General features: G+C 52.0%; 2 protein-coding genes across 3 annotated transcripts in view; one reads left to right on the forward strand and one right to left on the reverse strand.

Annotated features, from left to right (window-relative positions):
• The window catches only part of LOC144169615 (growth factor receptor-bound protein 14-like), a 190,079-nt gene that overhangs the window by 162,755 nt on the left and 5,225 nt on the right, over positions 1-22,099 (reverse strand). The window lies entirely within an intron of this gene.
• LOC144170937 (uncharacterized) lies at positions 3,139-5,939 on the forward strand. Its single transcript, XM_077700934.1, has one exon. The coding sequence runs from the start codon at positions 3,153-3,155 to the stop codon at positions 5,937-5,939; it is 2,787 nt and encodes a 928-aa protein (XP_077557060.1). The 5' UTR covers positions 3,139-3,152.

Below are 22,099 nucleotides of genomic sequence, written 5' to 3' on the forward strand. Positions count from 1 at the left end.
GTATGATACAAAATAAACATTGGCGCCTGACGAAACCTTCCAGACGCTCCTAACCGCTCAATGCTCCGATACAAACAATAAAATAAACAAAAAAAGAACATTGATACACATTTTTTCATGAACAGTAGCGGTAACGATATAGGTAGAACATGATAAAATAACAAAGAAGACGTTAAAGCTACATTACAGTTAGTGTTCATGCTTAGAAATGAAGAAAATATTGTCAAATCTCAGCAGTGGTGAGAAACTTCCGCCAACCCGACGCATTCGCAGAACTGCACGCCCGCGAGCTCTCCCCGTCCGCGGCATCCCGGGCACCCCTGCTGGTGTATTTGTACTTCGAGCAGCGGCGTGCAGCGTAAACATCTCTTCTGAACTCCTCGTTTCCCTCAGACCCCCAACCCCGAAGTGGCTGCCGTATTTGCTTCAAGACAAAACCTAACTTCGGTGGAAAGGAGCCGAGGAAACGGATATCAGCAGTCTCTAATATAGCGAGATCTGCGCAAAAATCAGCCTTTGCATAGGCGCGTGGGGGTCTTCTTCGGGGCTCCTTCGCCGGGAGAGCCGAACGCTTGTGCCGTTAAGATTCTGACTACAAAGCTGTCCAACTTCCGCGCGAAGAGCCCACATACCCCACGAAAAAACGGCTGCACGCTCATAAATTTTTGCCTCAGCATCGACAGCGGCTAGTTACATAAGCAGGCTGGTGCTGGCAAAGAAAATGAATCAAAGACAACCAATCAGTGGGCGCCCCGGACACGCGGAGAAGAAAAGCCTACAGGCCCACAGTCATGCGGTGCGCCGAGAGGCAAAAATCTCTCACCGACGCGCTCCTCCGTTTCGGAGGGATCAGCTTTCACCCCGGCAGCAGCGAGCAGCTCTCCGGAACCGTCTGCGCCGCCGGCCCCGCAGACGATCTCGTCTGGCAGTACTATGCTGCCTCCCGGACAGCCCCCGCTTCAAGTCTGCGCACTGGATCCTGCTACCACCACTACGTACGAACAGGATGCCCCCATCGAGGTGGATGACCAAGGTGGGGAGTGGATAACCCCCGGGAAAGCCCGCAAGCCTAAACTCACCGCCCGCCCAAGCCACGACCTACATGCAGTCGGATTTCACCTGCCAGCCATGCAATCCGACGCGCCAAAGGAGCGGCTCGAAATTCTCCCCGCCGCCATCCGAGCGGCGAAGCTACCGGCGCATACATGCGCCGATATTTCACTCCACTTACGCCATCGCGACCGCCTTGCTGTTTTCAAAACAGAGCACATCGAAGTTGTGAACCGCCTCCTCCGAGTACAATGCATCACCCTGGCCGGACGCACACATCAAGTAGCTCCTTACCTCATGGCCCCCACCAACTCGTGCCGCGGAGTAATCCACGGAGTTTCCCCCGACGCCACGCCTGACGACCTTATCCGGGACGTGCAATGCTACCAATCCGACATCCTGTCCGCCCGCCGCATGGGTAATACAAGCTCTGCCATACTTACATTCTCGGGCACGCATGTTCCATTTTTCGTCTACTACCAACGCATCGAATTTCGGTGCCGTCCCCACAAGCCTCGTGCCCACCACTGCACAGTCTGCCTGCAATACGGACACCGCACGCTGGCATGTCCCGGCAACCAGCAGCGGTGCCCCATCTGCTCCACCGTCACCACCCGTCCCGACGAGCCACATTCCTGCACACCTTGGTGTCTTCATTGTGAAGGCCACCACGCCCCCTTCGCTGAAGTCTGCACCATCCGCAAGACCCGGGATGATGAATGTGCCAACGCGGCCCAGAAGCAGCTCCTACGGCACAGACAGCTCGAAAAAGTACATCAAAGCGCCTCACTACCAACGAAGGCATCACCCCCTGCACCGTCAAAGCCGCCCACTTCATCCGTGGCACTGCCTCCGTCTGCCACGTGGGGGGGTCAGCGATCAAATATACCCCCTGCACCATCAGCCCCTGCACCATCAGCCCCTGCACCTAAACCTTCACTGACTGCACAAGCGAAGTCTGCGCCAGTGAATCGAGACCTGCCCCCGCCACCGCCTGTCGCACTGCAGGTAGGGCCGCCGATTACACCCGCACTCGCCTCCCAAAGTTCCCCCACTCCTTGTCGCGTCGACCAGCTCGAGCAGCGGCTTTCCGAGCTTACCTCGCGCGTAGTTGCCCTTACATCGCTAGTCGAGAACCAGCAAACACGTCTCGAGGCGCAAGACACACGCACTTCTAGCCTCGAAACGCTCATTACAACGCTCACGGAGTCGCTTAACAACCTAACTGCCACCATAAGCAAAAAATTTGATGACGCCCCAACACCCATGGAAGACACAAGCCAATCAATTAAACGCGCGCACCCGGTTTCCGCTTCGGTTGTTGGGGTGGCCCCCAAAATTAGGCCCGCCACCCTTCTCGTCCCACCCAACATTTCCGAATAAGCTCCCCTGTGGCACTAAAATTGGTACAGTGGAACTGCCGTAGCCTTTCTACGAATCGTACGCCTCTGCATCAATGGCTCCTTACGCAAGCCACACTCCCTCACTTTCTTCTTTTACAAGAGACAAGGCATGCAAAAGTTATCCCTGGCTATCGAGCTCTGCATGCCGACCCTATTACGCCGCTATCGTCCATTTACATTCGTAGGGATATCGCATATGAACAGGAAGACGTCCCCTCCTCATTACTTCCATACGTTGCGGCCCTCTCCTATTACCCAGAGCCCCAGCAGCCACCCCTTACTCTTGTGAATGTCTACAATCCCCCCAATTCCACAGTCCTGCTCTCTCCTCTCTTTCGTTTTCTTCAATCCTTTCCCAAACGGCGTGACATAATCCTTGGTGGAGACTTTAACGCCCCAAACACCACCTGGGGATACTCGAACACCCTTCGTTCGGGCCGCCTTCTCCACACACACACCATGCAGGGCTCATATACACTCCTTAATACTCCAGACACGCCCACACGAGACGGATACGCGACACAACGCCCCACAACACCTGACCTTACCTTTCACAACGGACCGAATCCACCGGCAAGCTGGCAAGTCCTTCCGGATACCCTTCTCTCCGACCACCACATCATTGAAATTACACTCATGCTCACACACAAACCTAAGAAACGAGTCGTCACCCATACTAACTGGGACCGCTTTCGCCGCATGCGAGCCCAAGAACCAACAACTAACTATGGCCTGTGGATACGATCGCTGAAGAGGGCGCAGTCTGAAACCACCACCGCCACCGTGGCCGACCCGCCGTCGGACAACCCCGATCCACACCTTATGCGTATGTGGAGACGCCGCAAACGCCTTCTTAGTCTTATACGTAACCAACCCCACAACACACAGCTAAGGCATAGCCTAGACAGCCTGAACACCGACATACTAATTCACTGCTCCACCCTTGATTCAGCAAATTGGAATCGCATATGCGATTCCATCAACTGTTCGCTCCACACTAAATCCCCTTGGTTTCTTCTCCGCTCCCTTCTTGGTCCTCAGCCGGCTCCCCTCCCCACTCTCCAAAAGCACCTTTCGCTACACGACGCTGACTCTCTTATCCGAGAGGTGACCGATTTATACATTCCGCCACCACTCCCTTCTCTCTACCCTGAGTACACAGGGCCTCCAAACAGTGATCTCGATCGCCCTTTCACATTACCCGAGCTGGAACGTGCTCTGGCTCAAAATAAAGCTGGTACCACTCCGGGCGCGGACCAGATCTCCTATTCCATCCTAAAAAACCTCCCTGACTCGGACAAAGAATTCCTTCTCTCCCAAATCAATGAATACTGGAGCACAGGTACGCTGCCTGAGGATTGGATTTCTTCCACCATCTCCCTCATCCCCAAACCTGGCAAGCCCCCCACCCTCCCAAACCTTCGCCCAATTTCTCTCACCTCTTGTGTCGGGAAGACGATGGAACGCATGGTTCTCGCGCGTCTCACAGACCTTCTCGACAGTACCAACTTCCTACCCAACAATCAGATCGGTTTTCGCCCGCATATGTCTACCCAAGACCTCTTTCTTCTTCTTCAGCAAACTTTCTTTCAGCCCTCAGGGTCTCAAGTTCATGCTCTCGTGACTGTGGACGTACGCAAGGCCTTTGACACCATCCTTCACGACGCCATCCTTTCCCCGCTCCAAGACACTCATTGCGGCTCCCGCCTCTACTCTTATGTTCGTTCGTTCCTTCGCTCCCGACAAGCTCGATTCCGACTTGGGACCGCTCTATCCCCACCCATCACCCTTACCCGCGGTACCCCTCAAGGTGCCGTACTATCACCTACCCTCTTCAACCTCGGCCTTGCCCCCCTTGCCAGAGCCTTGTCCGAGATCCCCAACCTTCAGTCGCTTCTATACGCCGATGACATTACCCTCTGGTGCACCCATGGGTCTCCGGGGGAGGTGGAACAAACGTTGCAATCTGGCCTTGACCTTATTTCTCAGTTCTTTGCCTGCTCAGGCCTGCAAGCAGCTCCAGAGAAATCAGAGCTGCTTTTACTCTCCACCAGTAAATACCAACGATCTGTCAACCCACTCTTGTCGCTTACCCTCGATGGCACTCCCGTCCCCCGATCTTCATCCTGCCGGGTTCTGGGATTTCCCCTCCAAGACCACTCCTTCTCCCATGTAATAAAGTCCACGATCACCACATGCCACCAAGTGACTCACTTGGTCCGACGGGTGGTCAAGCGGCGTGGGGGCATCGATGAACGCAGAGCCAGTCAGCTAGTAACAGCCTTCGCCCTGAACAAAATCTTGTACTGTCTCCCATACTGCACATTAACACAAGCACACATGCGAAGTATTCAATCTGCCCTTAACACACTTTACAAAGCTGCCCTGCGTCTCCCAACACACGCCTCTACAGAGACATTATACGCCACAGGTCTCTTCCTTCCTCTTCCTGATCTTCTGCGCCTCCACAGGGATCGACAGCTGGGCCGTCTGTCTGGCTCCGCGCAGGGCCATTGGCTGCTTCAGCGGGCGGGCATCAGGCCCATTGACTTTCCCCTGCACACCCCCCAACGGCCCCTTCCCAGTAACCTCCGCTGTGCCCCCATTCCCTCCAACATGACCCCACACCTTCACGAGGGCAGACGGCAAGCTCGCGCGTTTTACCACGACCCCTTCCCTCCGGACACTGTCACATGCTATGTTGACGCGGCATATCACCCAGCTTGTGGCTCCACTGCTTGCGTAATTATGTCCCACCCCACTGACACCCCAATAACCTCCACAGCAGGACCTTACTCCCATCCTACATCTCCCTTAGCTCTCGAACTCGCGGCGATCGTTCACGCAACTAGAGAACTAACTTCCCTACCCCCTTCCCCCCGCTACCGCATATGCTCCGACTCCATGGCGGCTATTCGAGCTCTTCGCGACAACCGAATTGCCGAAGATCTGCATGACGACCTCTCTGAAACTCTCACGCTCCTCTCCCCTGCCTCGGTCGCTGTGGTGTGGGTGCCGGGCCACTCAGGGATTATTGGCAATCAGCTGGCTCACCAGCTGGCCCGCGAGATTACTAGCCGGGCGCCGGTGATCCCTTGGCCTTTCCCTCCCATGGCGGACGAGGCATATTTCTACAAGAAAACCCTCAAAGAGCACTACCAACACCTCCGGCACTCGCTACAGACTCTTCCGCCACCACACATTACCCTATACATTGCACAAGTACGCACCCTTCGGGCAATCCAGCTGAACACCCTCACCACTCCGGCACGTCTTTACCACTACGGCTATCGCTCCGACCCATACTGTCCCAACTGCCCCGCTACGTACGCAAATGTTGAGCACATCCTTTTCTCCTGCCCCGCTGCCCAGCAGTCTCCTCATTACCCTAACCCCTCTCCTCCGAACTGGCGAGTGTGGTTGGCGTCGGCGGCCCTCGTCGACCAGCGAGCCATGATTCTTCTTGCGGAAGAGTACGATGCATAGGTCTTAATCTGACCAGAAATAAAGTTTTTTCTCTCTCTCTCTCTCTCTCACCTTACTGCGTGCGCGGGAAGCTCGCCGCCGCGATGGAGAGTGGCCGGCGCGGGGACGGTCGGTCCGCGTCGGGGCCGGGGGCTCTCCCTCGCAGGAGCCGATGGCGGGCCCAGCTTGCGCCGGGCTGGTAGCGCGGTGATGGCCGTGGAGTAGGAAAGTCTTTGCCACTGTCGCACATGTCGTCGCTCGCCTTTTCCATCCACGGTGTGCGGACGGAGGCCGTGAGATCAGCTGAAGCTTGCTCGGTAGAGTGGATGGAGAGGTTGATGATGAACAGCAGGAAGATGAACGATGAGTGGGGGGAGCCCATGATGGCAGAGGGGGTGTTCGCTACCCCGCACCTATCACCACTTTTGTAACGTAGTATTTTGGTTACATACTGCCGCTACTGTAGCATGAAGATCGGAAGGGAAAAGTCGAGACGTCGAAGAGGTTTTAAAGGATAACTTGTTTACTTTACAGATGACATTGGTGACATTTAGCACATATGAATTAGAATGAATACACTTGTTACATAGATTAGAAAGACAGTCAAAGATTCAGAGTACTTAGCGGGACATAGTTGGCGGGCGAATGGCTCCCGGCGGGAGGGCACGACGACGAGCGGCAGAGTGCGGCTCTCCTGGTGTTGCTCGCCCTCTCCGCTCGCAATCGTCAGAGGGGCCGCGTTATATTTGCTTTGGGGGGACGCATTGGGGGAAAAAGCGCATCCTAGCGTGTGCGGACCGGGTGGGAAAAGGCTAAGGCACACCCGCAGCCAATAAGGAAGACGCTTCTTAGCTCCAATCAGACATGTCCCCGCCAACGTGAAAATGACCAAAAACACAGACACAAGGTTTCGACTCGAAAGCGCGCACTCGGAAAATTACGGGCGTAGAGCAAGTAGTTAGACAAAACACACTAAAGTAAACAGGGGAAAAGGGAAGGTCGTCTGAAGAACACGGAGCCCGAAGGCGAGCAGCGCACACGCCACAGGGGGAATGGAACGCCGCGGCCGCGGTAATACAAGCCGAGGCGAGGGTTCGCTTCCCCCAGCAGCCGTCGTCTCCCGGTCGGCCGACGGGCAGACACACTCGGCAACACGTTTCTTAGAAAAGCGGGGCCTCGGTGGCCGAGCCGCGTCCGAAGCGCTTTTACACACAACACTTTGGAGGAAGAGCCCCGGCGGCGGCACAGAACTAAAAACAACTAGAAAACATCATCAGACCTCCGCTTCGCGACAATATATATATATATATATATATATATATATATATATATATATATATATATATATATATATATATATATATATATAGAGAGAGAGAGAGAGAGAGAGAGAGAGAGAGAGAGAGAACCAGAACATGGAAGAGATGGTGACTACATACGAACTGTTCGAGCGTTTTATTGAAACCTCATCAATTACAGCCGGCTTGCTCACACAGGAATACCCGTTTTTCTTTTAAGTGCAGAGCCCTTTGGGCGCTCGCCTTGTCGTCGTAGCTCGCTCGCTGGACCCAAGTAGAGCAACAGGACGTCCCGCGGTAACGCTGTCGTTTGCGACGAACCCCAGAGGCTTCGCAAGCCAAGCGGTTTATATAGTCATAAGCGTTCGAAACTCGTGAACCGCTGGCGCTTGTCCTACATATCTCCACGTTGTTTAGCGCAAAGAAAACTATAGGTACATTTGAGGCAAAGTATACGTAACTAACCTGCAGCGCCCGCATTCATTTAGTTAGGAACGCTCGTGCGGTTGGTTTTTACGATAGTAAGCGAAAAAATCGGCCGCGCAAGAAAAAAAATTGCGTGTTCGAAATGCCGCAGAAAGGCCCCAGCCGCGCAAGAAAAAAAATGGGGCGTTCGAATTGACGCAAAATAGCTGCAGCATACGAAATTAAAGCAAGCACAAAAAAGAACAGAACTCCCGCTGGCACAGTTTCAAGCAGGGGGCGCTCCAGCACTGCGAAGGCGGGAAATTTGAAATGCATGGGGTGGTAGCAGTGAGCGGATGACGGCGGTACAGCCCATTATAGCGAATCACTGCTCTGTACTTCCGACAGATTTCACACTGAGTGGAACGGCTTTAATTTTCTAATGCAAACGCTTCAATGACTTGTCACGTGCATTCAGTCGTGCCCGCATAAAAATGGCGCGCAACAATATATGGAGATTTACAGAAAGTGACTTCAACTCCGGTATCTGCGTGACTCCTATAATCCATTAACCCTCATACCAATTCGCCAGCTTTCCGTGTTAACTCCTTGTGACTGTTACTCTGTCGCACTCACAGCGACAATGTTGCTTGTTAGTACAAATGTGATCTTCGAATCTGGGCGAACACAACACCCGACAGCCTCTCATTTCCACTCAAACCCTGAGAGGGGCTGCGCGGTATTCATTTTCTTTTCTCTGGAACCCGATCTCTCGCCTGTTCGGTAACGTCTTTTTTATGTAAGCGAGCACTAGCGACGGTAATACACAGGCTCACATCGTAGGTTGAGGAGGCCGGCGAACGAGTTTTACATTTCACTCTGGCAGCGGCCACAGCAGAGCGCGTTTCCTGCATTCATAGCGGCTCGTGTTTCTGCATACATATCTCCTTCCAGCCATGAGGGCACGGTCAAACTTTTGTACACACTTATCAGTGGCCTGTTGAATGGCATACAGCGAGAAAGTCATAAAAATGCTGCCTGGAACGTTCCTTCATGCACAAAAATTTGTACATTCCGGCCGTGCGTACGATATTTCGGCGCGCGTTAAAGATGCTCAGGTGGTAAAAATTAGTCCGGAGCACTCCACTACGGCGCGCCTCATCTCCCGCGTTGCGTCGGCGCGTTGAACCCTATAATCAATCAAAAATTTATACTTTCCTTTTTTTTTTAGAGGACCTGTAGGACGTGCGAACCAGGTGACGAGAAAAAAAAAATCTCAGTAAAATCCGCTGGCAAGCAAAAAGCCTCTGTCGCAACTGCTCCGAAAGGCGCTTGTAAAACGTAGTGAAACTGCTTCTTCGGAAACAGTAGGACCTGAGTTCAGCATCCGGCCTGTGGCGCGCAACGATTCTGCCTGTGCCTTCGCCACGTGGCTCAATGTTTGTTTTCGTTGCGCGGGGGTGGGGATGTGTGGCGGGCATGAGACTGGCACATAAAAATCATGGCTTATGAATCGCGGCGCAAACGGTGAGGACCAGTGCTCTATTATCATTGGTGGACGTCTTATCGATTACTAGTGGCGGAAAGCCGCATCATACATACTACGCGGGTCGTCCGGCCAAATACCTATGACAAATAACACAACGATAAGGTTTTGAACAAAATAACACAGGTTTTCTTAACACGAAAGTGGTTCATTCCTGGATACACCAAGATTTCGCTGACGTCATATCTGTCACGGAAACGAAGCCAGTACAACGAAGCAAGTGGCTTGTAAAGGGTGCACCCCTGCACACAGGGTCTTCTGGCGGGGAAGCAACCTTCAGTACTAAAGAGTGCGTTATACTTAGGGTTGTTCGTTTTCGGGTTTTATATATTAACACGAAGGTGTTTTCTGCCGGGATACACCAAGATTTCACTGACGTCATATCCGTCACGGATAGGACGGCAGAACACCTTCGCCGAAGCGACCCGCCAGCAGGACGCCGCTCGCCAAACACACCCATAAGACAGCCGCCGACCCGCAAATCATGCTCAGCTGCATATTTAGCTGCACGTTTTACTTGCGTGTTTTACCGATTCCTATGAAAGAGGAATCAATCGCAGTTTTTTACATATTTATTTTGTTTCGGTCGGCTTTTACTGTCGTGCGAAGGCTGTGCAAGAAATGAAGCGCGATTTGAGGATTAGCACACCTACGGTTCCCAGTAGAAAAGCCGTCGCGTGTAAAATGTTATCGTGTATTATTCAGAAATACATATGGTCGCCGCGCGGACGCGAGCAGGGCCCCGCATGTAGCATTAATAGACGATTATATCGGGACGCTTTCGTTTGAAAGTAGCTATATGGCTTGTTCTCGAAACGAGAGCAGCAATTACGTCGTTAAAACTGTGTTAGAGCACAAAAGTGCTTTAACAAGTCGTTCATCAGAACCGTTTTTGAATACACTTGGCGCTCCCTAACCAAGAGGACGAAAAAACTGCGTTGAAAAACTAGCACCACAAAGCGCGGACAAAGAAAGCGGACAAACTCGCAGGACGAATTCCTCGAAAATTTGCAGCCCTCACCTCCGGCAGTGTTGTTGCACGGCCTGAAAGCGGTTTTCCCAAATTGCGCCAACCATTCGCGCCGCAACATTCATTGTACATGCCAGACCACAAAATTTCGCCGCAACTCGCGCCACCGGACTTGCGAAAGGAAAACGCGGCGTGAAGTGAGTTACGTACGGGGTTTTCAGCAGGCAGGCGGGCGGGCAAGCGGGCCGCGACAACGGAAGCTCGGCTGCAGGTTACAGCATCGGCGTGGCTCCGAGCCTGTTTACGCGTCGGCAGGGACGAGATAAACCAGGAAACATTTCCCCTTTCCAATTGTGTCCCACGCTGGATGTTTTTCGCGACAAAGACGGCAACGAGGAAACGTACGATAATAAATGCCTCGCCGATTACTGTCCCCTATAAAAGGTCGCCGACGGCGCATTCTTCAAAAACATCCTGGGCCCCGGCAGGATGTCCGATGGGCGAACCGAAACGTAAACAGCACCTGCCCGGCGGAACGCGAATGAAAAGAAGAACGTCACTATCCCTTCCCTTCCGTTCATTCTTACTCGCTTTAACGTGTTTTTTTTTTTTTTTTTCGTCCAACAGCGCGGAAACGTGTCAAAAAGAGAAAAATTCCGACGAGCTTTTTACGGGTACAATGTTCACCGAAAGCAAGTAATGCACGTCACAGCATTGCGACGGAGCAGCCTGAAATTTTTCGCAACAACATATTACCCGAGCAATTGCCCTTTCCCATTTCAGGTTACATTCTTTCCGTTTTCCGGCGAACGCATAAGGATGAAAAGCCTAGGTTTTCTTTTTCGTTTCGTTTACTCAAACTTTACTTATTATTAGGCCCAAAACGTCACCGTCAGTATCTTTATCAACATCATCGCGAAACCTCATTCGTTCGTTTCCAGGAATGTGGCTGTTGTTTCATCAGTGCTGCCCGGCGCAGCAGCAGACAATCGCGAAGCGCCCTGAGCAGATGCGAACATTGGAAAGCTGAAAGCATGAGTGTGTTTTTTTTTTTTTTTTTTTGAAGACGATAGTCTTTCTTGGGCTACTTAAACTCAGAAATTTTGGTCTGTCTGTATGTCTGTATGTCTGTCTGTGACTCGATTCAGCCAATTGGACAGAGTGAAACAAACTTAGCTATAGTCTTATATACTTACAGCCAAATCAAAGTCCGGTGTTAATGTTCATACTTGTCAACATTTTTAAACAAGAACAAGACATTACGCGAATACAAGGCAGAAAATCAATATAAGTGATATTTGCAGTGTTCCTTTCTTAAAAAAATTCATGGATGCTTGGCTCTAGCGATAGCAAATAAAATACTACATCAACGGCAGAAAACCGTCACCTGCTGTTGCCAGCGCTACCTCCTGGCGGCATTTAAGAAACCAAGCGGCAATAGCAACGAACGGTTTTACTGAATGGGATCCACGTCCCGCTTGGAATGCACGTGCAGTAGGGTACCTTGGTTCAAAAGATGTTGGTGCCTCAATTCACACGCGCCTCCGCCGTACGGCAAGCGGGCATCGAGACACCCGACTTGGAGCAGTAGAACACGGTAAATTTAAATTGACTTCAGCAAACCTCTAGCGTGTCACTTGGGAGGAAAGAGACGGGAAAGGAACAGCATGAGAGGTGAGCGGGAAAGAGAAGGGAGGCCTCTACTTGGCAGGGGCGCCAGTCGACTATATATCGTCTTTCGGCGGCATTTGCAATGAAAGGAGCAGATACTCGGCCATTTTTTTTTCTTTCCTGCATTTCCAAGCCTCGAAAACACCCCTCCGCTAATTCGTCTGCTTCTTTTCATCGCCGTCTTTTTCTTACATAGACGCCTTTATCTGCACGCGCGTCGCTTCGAGTCCGCCACTCTTCCGTCTTCCTTTCCGTCAGCCACGGGAAACGATCACGAACGCGATGATGACGCCGAGGTCCTTGAGCCAAGCGCGGCGAGAACGCACAACCCCAATTTCCTCTTTAACTGCCCAAGCCCTGCCCGCCTACTCGTCGCAATCAGAACCCACGCGAGGTTCATTAGACCTTCGCGACCTCTTGTTACGGCAGTAAAGCGAACATTAGGCCTAGCGACCGGCTTCGATCCCCGCCACAAACTAAGCGCGCCGCTAACGTCGGCCGCTGGTCGCTTCCGTCACCGAAAAACGAGCACCGGTCGTCCTCGGGGATGAAGGCGACTACCCTCGTCCAACGTGAAGGCGTAAACAGCGGCTCTCTTCTCCGGGAGAACAGCTCCTCCTCGCCCGAGACGATTACACGGTCGTTGGTAAGAGCACATCGCCGACAGGCACGCAGGAGCCAAGGATGAGATGTGGCGACCGGAAATAATACATGCATCGAGAGATGTGCGACGCGATTTTATACGACCGCGGCGCGGCGGTCGCCACTGCCAGACCGAATTCCAGCGCACTACATATTCCGAACACTAAGCCGCTCTCTCCTCTGGAACTCCGAACAAAACAACACTATACTCTCAGACCGTCGCGGTGGCGGCGAACCGAACCGCGACCAGCCTTGAAAGAAGACTTTGGCGGCCGGGGGAGATCGGACCGTACACCGCTGCCCGCCAAGCGTTCGTGAGATGCCGGCGAGGCTTCTCTTCGACAGGAGGAGCGGATGTCTGGCTACGCCGCGAAGATTCGCTGCCCCGAAGCGTTTAGGAACAAAAACACGCCGCAGAGACTCTAGTTACCACCCTGCAGTCAAAAAAGACCGCAGTGCAAATGAAACCGCATATGCGGCAGCGCAAATTTCGCGTGATCCCTGGCCAGAGTTATAGCGACATCTTGGCGCCAATTAAGTTAGTCTAGCAACTATGAGGGGATGACGTGATCCCTATTCCGTCTCCTTTCATTCGCGGTCGCGAATTCTTAACGATCGTTTAACCGCAAGTGGAAGTTTTGGATCATAATTTCAACCGATCGGAAGTTTTTATCCCACGGTCTAGATACGGTATCAAAGCGTGGAACAACACGTTTTGACTTCACGAGCAGTGTGATTTACGTTGAAAAAAAAAAAAAAAAACACACAGCAGCCCCATTCCTTCATGGGAGCCCACAGGCGGGCAAAAAACTTCTGAAACTGCGTCTCGCTGTCCACGCAGCAACGCCTTATTCGCTCACTCCGTCACTATAGCCGGCCTTTTCACGGATACGAACCCCGTGACTCGCCATGCAGTGCGCTTTCTAACAGCTAAAGTGAACCGGAAATGGGAAGGTACACGACGCCATGATGACAGAAACCCGTTTGGTAACAACGAAAACACCTTAGGTAACAACGACGAAAATATCCGAGCAATACGAACGTTCCTTTCCCGATGATCAAAGTGACTGAACGCGAGCACTCTCCCTGTTTTTTGCTCCAGATGAGGCCCAACTAGGACGAGGAATAACGCAATGCTTGAATTTCCATCCAGCGAGTATGCTATAGAAAAGTCGCCGAAAATTTTGCACACGATTATACAAACGCACTGTTCCCTTTCTCCTCTGATTTAAAATGTCGCAAATTGTCATTGCGTTTGTTATAAATGATCATCATAATTACCGGCCAACGCTGCAACAGTCGCTCTCTAGCAACGCTTCACCGCAGCGCAAGTGTGCTCGCTACGGAGCCCCCTTTACAGGCAAACATCCACGGCGAAGGAAGAAGGACGAACTGGCACATCCAACGCACGTACGTCGGCTCCACTGCAGCGCAGACTCCCGCTGCACGAGGAGTATCGTAGCAGCGCGCGCATGCCAAAACAGCAACGCGGCCGCTACTGCTAGCAACAACATGTGGCCGATATTAGCGAGAAGGCCGTCGGCCTCCTCCTCCTCCCCGCTCCGGTCTCGGCGGAGGCGGCGTCCGCTTGTTTACACGCCTCACACTCGCCTCGGAGGCCGCCGCGCACGACAGCACAAAGGCAACCCCCATCGCTCCGCCGCCGCCGCCGTTGCCGCCACTCTCTTCCAAACACTGCCGCCGGGCTCCTCGCTCGAGCAGTCCGGCTATCCGGGCCGGACGCCGCCAAGGGGTCAAGCTCAGCGGCGCCGTCAAAACAGGGCAGCGTTCGCGGAAAGAGAGAAGCCGCGGCAAAGCCATCACGACGCCGAGCCGGATGGATGGCCTTCTTCTCGGTGCCGCCACTTGGCATCATGAGAAGGCGCGTTGGAGCTGTTGAAGAATGCGCACACCCCTCCCCTTCCGTTCCTTCGAGCATTGCCACCACACGAATTGCCGGGCCTATGGAAACTGTCTTGAAACAATTTGCGATGCTCGCGAACAACACGCGTGCCAGGACGCCGTTGTAATTCCCACGGTGGCGGCCGCCGAGCGTGAACGTATATTCGCGCCGTGCTCTCTAGCGCCACGTCGAGAACAAAACGATTTTTAAAATGCCGTATCCGCGCTTCTCCGTTCGTATGTTACCCGCGGAGGTACGGTTCGGTGTCTAAGGCGTTTCCGCCACTGAGAACGAAAACGTGCGTTGGATTTCCGGCCGGCGGCGGGTGATTTTCTGATGGAGGCGAAAAACAAAAATTGGGCCCATCTCCCCGCGAGGGGGACTCGAGTAAATGCGTCGCATAGGGGGTGGGTGTATTGCGTTAACGTTCAGTGTTTGGGGAGTTGGTGGTAGTGAATGCGTTGTATCAGCAGCTTCTTGACGTAGTTTGAATGAGTCAAGGATATAAGGCGCGTTCGTAGCCTCCCATTCTGTGTCGGCTTTGTGGCGCAGTGGGTAGAGCACCATGTACATTGCGTTCCGCCCGCAGGGTCGAGGGATCGAAACCAGGCGCCGGATAGTATTTTTTTTATATAGTGTAGGGGGAGGGGTGCGGACTACGACTACGGACGTCAACGCGGGTGACATCGTGAGTTACTGAAATGCTCTGCATTTAAAAACGCCCCCTTGTGCCGAAATTTCAGCGCATCTTGAGATCCCCCGGTGATCCACATCGCCAAAGCACGCATCGGATACAGGGTGCAGCTTGTATAGCACACCGTGTTTGCTGACAGGCATTAAATCCTTGCGTAGCCGGCTTGCAGAGCATACTCCACCTCATGACTTCCGCGCATCGCTGTGAATATCCGCCTACCCTTCTGTCCCTAAATTAGGAAATTCTGTTCCTAAATTAGGAAGTACGCCATCCTTACGGAACACGCGAGTCCTGCGAGGCGCGATCATCCGTAAGAGTTCAGTTTAAGCCTCAAACAGAGCGACTGGTTGCGCATCAGCGCACTTCAAGAGATGGTGCGGCAAGCGGTAAAGTAACGTATCGTTCAGCTGATTTTCAAAGACGATAGTCTTTCTTGGGCTACTTAAACCCAGAAATTTTGGTCTGTCTGTCTGTCTGTCTGTGACTCGATTCAGCCACCCGGCCAAAGCAAAAACAATGCCTGCGCACTAGTCTTATATAGTCACAGCTAAATCTATATACCTGTCTATGTCCGGTGTAATGTTCATACTTGTCAACATTGTTGACGAATAACAAGACATTACGCAAATATGAGACAACAAATCAATACAGAAGTGATATTTGCAGTGTTTATTTATAAAAAAATCAAATATGCTTGACTTTTGCGAAATAAATACTTCATTAACTGCAGAAAAAGAATTCACTCCGCCGTCGCCTGCTGTCGCCCGCGCCACTATAGCTTCTGCTGGCGCCATTTTAAGAAATCAACCGGCAACAGTTACGCAAGGTTCCACTAGATAGGTTCCACGTTCTGCTTGCAACGCACGTGGAGTAGGGAAACGCGGTTCTATAAACGTTGAAGTAGGGCGCCTCGATTAACGCGCGTCTTCGCCGTACGGCAGCCTTCGCATCGAGACACCCGGTTTGGAGCAGTGGAACGCGGGAAATTTAAAATGATTTAAGCAAACCTTTGGCATCTTTACCTTGGGAGGAGCGCGACGCAAGAGGAACAACATGAGAGGTGAGCGGGAAAGCGAAGTGAGGCATTTACTTCGCAAAAGCCGATAAAGACTGTCGTCTTTTGACGGCATTTGCAACGAAAGGAGCAGATACGCTGCCAATTTTTTTTGTATGTACGCCACCGAGCCCGCAGTGCTTGAAACCGTCTTCAGAACCACACTGAGTGCGTTAAGGAAAGACACTGCAGTGTTTGCATTGCTGTTTTTTTTTTTTTCGTTAACACAAAAACGGCCGCAAGGTGCGCCACTTGCAGCATTGACCAACACTTCTATTATTATTTCTATAGCAGCAACTGAAATGGAGAAAAGAAAACAACAATTCCACATGTTATCGCCTCTCTATTTGTATTCAGAGTACAAAGATTTACAAATTGCAACCTGACGAAACATCGCTTCGCGTGTTATCACCTCTCCCAAATTATCGCCCTCGAAAGAAGACAAAAGGCGCTGGTGCGACGCTTTTGTATTGCGAGACATGTAGCGCAATAACGCTTTGAGACACCAGCTGTCTGCGGAGGCTGTGGCGTCTAAAGAAGGGCAGCCATAAAAAAAACGATTGGGAAACAATGTTTCCAGCAGCGCAGATAAGGTGAGGGAACGAGAGGAGCAAAAAAATCTGAACAAAAAAAAAAACAACCCAAATAACTGCGTAGTCATCGTAAGTGACGTAAGGCAAACGAAGGATACAACGAACAACGCGGCCAACACGTGCACGCGGAATGCGATGAAGAACGTTCCAGAGGTTTTTCCTGGAGTGACGCCACGGCAGCACGGGAACGCGCGCATCGGAGCCGAAAAACATCGTTCCGACATTCCGAATACGTGCTTCTCCGCAGCGTGGTGCAGTGCGCGCGCGCGTCTTCGTGCGTCATGCAAAGCAGGGTCCACCTGACGTGGGGCGGATGAAGCAAGATGTGCTCCGCGCCGGACTGTTGTTTACCCGCACAGAAAAAAAGGAGAGACCACTTCCTGCAGCTATTTTTCGTCTCGGCGGAGTACGCAGTTTAGCGCGTATGATGTCACCACAAGCCGTGGCCGAAGTGAGACTGACATGGACCCTGGTAGCAGGCCGCGAAGGCAATTATGGAGTTTGTAATGATACTATACAGTAAACACTTGTTATAACGAAATCCTAGGGACAGAATAGTAGCTGCGTTATAAGCGATTACTCGTTAAAAGCCGCGATTATGTGCTTCGTAAACATTGCTTTGTGGCCCATGAAACACTTCGAATAAGGCTAGAGAGAGAGAGAGAGAGAGAGAGAGAGAGAGAGAGAGAGAGAGAGAGAGAGAGAGAGAGAGAGAGAGAGAGAGAGAGGAGGGAGAGAGAGAGAGAGGGGGGGAGGGGGAGAGAGAGAGAGAGAGAGAGAGAGAGAGAGAGAGAGAGAGAGGGGGGGGGGGGGGGGGGAGAGAGAGAGAGAGAGAGAGAGAGAGAGAGAGAGAGAGAGAGAGAGAGAGAGAGATGTAAACATAAAAAGTTTTTGTTCAGAGGGTTCACAGGACCTCTCCCTGCGCTGTTTCCCCAAGAACCAGTTTTTGTACCCAGCACTACCTCGCCATGACTTCTCCAGGGTCCAATGAAGTGTGAAAGTTTGTTTGTTTATTTATTTGTTTCCACAAACGTACGCAGGTTACGGCGGAAAACAGGATAAAAAGTTGCACTCGCCTACATCCTTCTAGAGCACTTCCACGTCGGAGTCGCCCAAGTGCCTTCGCGCTGTCGCCCGCTGACTAGCATACCGCGGGTGGCGGCATAAAATGTGCCTAATTTTTTCAGTAGTAGAGCACACTGGACACCATGACGACTCTACCCAGCCTATAGCTTAAACAAAAAGCTTCGGTTGTAGGCAACGTCAAGTCGCAGCCGGTGTAGCACGTCTTCAGTGCGCTTGGGCAGACCCCGCGGATGCCGGAAATCGCATTTGGTGTCTATCCCACGAGGAGGCGCATACTTTCTCGGAGGATCCTTTCAAATTCCAATGCAGCGATTTTCATCGTGGCGAGGATTTACTGTGCTCCGCTTGTGAAATGGTATAGGATTTGCGTGCTAACTCGATTCGGTTCTGCGTCGGTCGGAACTAACGCGTGCGGGACAGCGGGCTGCATAGCCACACTGTGGTCGTTCTGTTCGCCGCGCGTCTGCGGCGCGTTGTCCATACATTGAAGCCAACCTTAACCCCACTCACATGTACGGTCCTATACATGTGAAGTGATCATGAGCACGAATCGCCTCCATTAATGTTGCGGGAAAGTGCCAAGTACACGCAAGCGACGAAGGGGGAAGGGGGGGGGGGCGATTTAAATTCTTAAATTGGTCACTAAACAAGCTGACAAAAGATACATGCAAGACAAGTTCGTGCCGTGGGGCCGCGCAGGACGGCGTTTCAAACTCATCACGGTACAAACAACGTATGGCCAACCCGAGCGTAGAAACCTTCTCCCGCACCTCACGTGACTCGGACGCGCGTCAGCGCTCGGGCAATTCCCAAGCACGATCCTTCCGTGATGATGTTGTCTCACTTCCCGCCGCACGCGCAGTTGGTCGCATGCCGCGCAGTAATCGCTCAAGATGTGCGTGGACGCCGGCCAGACAAGACCAAAACAGCCACCCGCAATGGGGGAGGAAGACGCGCGGGGGACGATCGAAGCCAACACCGTCACCGGTGAGACAAGGCCGCAAAGCTCTTCCGCGCCGCCATTTTTGGTCCAGAATGTGGAGCCCGCACGTGCTCCAGGAAAGCTGGCACAATTCATAGTCTCACGCGACCGCAGTACCACCTCAGTGACCGCTGAGCAAGATGATTTTTACGAGTCCCTGAGCCCGCTTCTAACCTTTCACGTAAAACGGGACTTTTTTTCACGCGGAGAGTGCAAGAAAGCGCATCCGTGTGGGAAAGGTTTTCAAAAAGGAGGCCGCAGTACCCGAACCGCGACGATCTCGCATCGCGTCGGACATGATGGGCGCCATAAAAGGTGTGGTGAAGACTGTGTTCCCCCAACACTTGGTTATTCAAGGGTCCCACTACCGCTAATAGCACAACCAAGCATATCCGCGCTCACAGCGTAAACCCTTACCGTTTCCTTCGACAGGAATGCCGACCACGAAACTACTTCGTCTGGCAAAAGGCCCCCGGCTGTCGTGGCCGCCGTGCGCCATTCGACTTTCGTTCGCGATTCGTGGTCGCTCGTAGCAGTGCGACCGACAGAAGGGCTTCCCCTCGTTGGTGACGCAACATTGCTGGCGCCTCTTCCGTGCTCCGGGGGGGCGACGGAACTGGAAGCGCGTAAAAAGGGCCACGCCGCGCGCGGCACGCAAACGGCCACGGGGGACCAGTTGAACGCGACTTAACGGTCAATACGTGCCCGCGCCACCGCGAAGCGCCAAACTCCAGAGCTGAGGCATACCGTAGTGCGCCACCGGGCCAGAAACCGGGGAACGGACGCGTGTTGATGGGGAAAAAGTATGGATCCGAGAAAACACGCTAGGGGGGCGCAGCGTGTGCTGATGCAATACACTGCAGGGACGGACAGAGCCAGCCAAGATGGCGGCGCATGCGGAACGCCCGTCGCAGACCCAAGAGTGCGGGAGCCGAAAGAAAGAAAATCGGGAACGAGACCTCAACGGAAGTCTGGCAGTCAGGGCACCTTTCACCTCACAGGTTAAATTACAATGAAAGCAGAGTTTCAACGCAGGAGTATGCCGCAAAAAATGAGATCGCATAATGACCATCGCTTCTTTGAAGGCTATATATACAACCGGTACTGGGCTGAAAAACAGCGGAGGAAATTTCCTGGAACTACCCGCTGCATCACACACGTAACGAGGTAATATTGGATTTTGCCATTACGAAAGGAGGGCGGCCGGAACCAAGCTCGGATGTTTGCGGGATCGGCAACGCGGTGAAGTTGAGGACGTTTCCAAAGGTGATGCACTCTGTTCACGTGTTTTATAATTTATCTACGCTTCCACTCCACACAGTGCCGTGACTCTGAACGCTCACCACCATCTTTCCTTACTTTACACATAAACAGGTGCAACATTTGAGCACAGAACGTCAGATAGCGAAGGATAGCGTGGTGAAGAGGGGGAGGATATTTCATGTGTGATGGTGTTATCGTCGCGGAATTATCTGTCATTCGTGTCCTTCTTAGTTTTTATTTATTTTTATTTATTTTTTTTTTGTGCAGCCGATAGCGCTGAGAATGTGACGTATGTGGGCCGCCTGGGTATTTAATGTTCTGATTTTTGTAACAATAAACCAGTTGTGAGTCTGCGCTTGTGGTGTCTTCAATGTGTTCACGTCCTCGTTAATTTGCGCGCAGTTGGATTTTTAAGAAGGATAAACAGATACATGGGAATTATCGCTATTCGACTGCCCTTCTCGAACTGTCACTAAACGGTATGCGATAACTACGCTCGCAAAGACACAGTCGCAAAGTTCTTGCCATACGTAAGCTACACATCATAAGAACTTCTGTGAACCTGATTCACCCGAACAGACAAACGAAGGTCCCATCAAGGAGCATATGGTTCGACTCCAAAAGTGTGCGCCCCAGGTGAACATGACGTATCGCACCCCTAGTAGACAAATAACGGCAAGCCCCAACCCTTCCGCAGAGTCAAAGCGTATACATTTAAGTTATACCTGTCAGTCAAAGCGATTAAGAATCAGGTGGTTTGTCTTGACAAGCTTTCCTTGTACCATTTTATTATTATCACTATGTGCCGTCTTGCCCTTTTCCGCTGTTTTGCAGCACTAAATCACGTGGCTGTTAACGCTGCGTCCGTTTCGCTTCGTCGCATTGTAATCTCGCATTAACCAGCCAGCTCGTTCCCTATCCTGAAATATAATAGTTATCTAAGCCCCCGTAATCGTTTAATTTTCTTTAGTTGATTGACGATGAATTCGGGTGCGTTTCGGTGGACGAGACTGATAAAATCGCTATAGGATTATAAAGCTACAATTCCAAGTAAGGAACGTGGCTTCTCTTTGTTCCCCGTAAGTGCACGCAATGGCGCGAAGTTTTGAAATGCATTTGCCTTCCCGTTGAAAACTCGTGAGAGGCTCCATCGATCTCCGAAACATCGAGGAAGAACTCAACAAGAGATGAACTTTGGTCACAGCAATGTCTCGGTTTATAACCTAACTAAAGAAAATGACGGAGGTTCTCACACTGTCGCGTAAGAGTTGAAGGTAGCGAAGCTGTGCGCAACTTTCACGACCATCACGACGGTTTAAGTCCCCGATTGCGGCCGATTTGCTTCTTCTTCGCTGCTGCAACGACCTTTACTCCATCTTTGCTGCTATAACGACGAAGAAGAAGCAATTCGAAGAAGCAGAACGAACGAACGGAACGTGCACACTTAAACTGGCCGCCCGCAGGTGCACCGTGTACCCTATCACGAGTTCTGTGTCGAGCTGGTGGCGTGATTCCAACCCCCCCCCCCCCCCCCTACACACACACACACACACACTCACAGCCGAGTGAGTAAGCTGTTTGACTCTCGGGTACTAACTCACGATTGCAGACGGGTGGGTAAGACGACTTTACTCCGTTCATCTACCACACACAGGTTCGAATCCTGTCAGTGCCGGTGACTTCTTTCCTTTATATTGTTATTCTGAGTTTTGTGAAACGACAGAATCAACTAATTGCGAATTGCGAAACAGCTTCGCTGTTAGAATATTCTTCCGAGTATTCCGGCATCAAATACCCCACTGCATGTAGTTGCGCCAAGGTTCGTCACTGCGCCAACGGATGACACAGGGCTAGAAATCCCGGGGCGGTTTTATCGTGTTTGTCCGTTTTGCGTCCGTTTTATTGTGACGTACATCCAGTTGTAGGCGGGCTTTGGGTTGACTTTTGCGCAACTGTTTTTGCAGAGACATTTTGAACGACTAATCCTATTTTAAACTACCTTTTATGTGTTTGTTGTTCCGCCAGCGAACCAACAACAAGGCGACAGAAAATCGTCTGCTCCGAGGAGCTGCGG

The sequence above is a fragment of the Haemaphysalis longicornis genome, unplaced genomic scaffold (assembly GCF_048455015.1).
Source record: "Haemaphysalis longicornis isolate Haplotype H1 unplaced genomic scaffold, Haemaphysalis longicornis Haplotype H1 scaffold_2, whole genome shotgun sequence".
Classification (NCBI taxonomy): domain Eukaryota; kingdom Metazoa; phylum Arthropoda; class Arachnida; order Ixodida; family Ixodidae; genus Haemaphysalis; species Haemaphysalis longicornis.

Bases quoted from the DNA above. Each gene is read 5' to 3' on its own strand.
- LOC144170937 (XM_077700934.1), top strand. From the start codon at position 3,153: ATGCGAGCCCAAGAACCAACAACTAACTATGGCCTGTGGATACGATCG.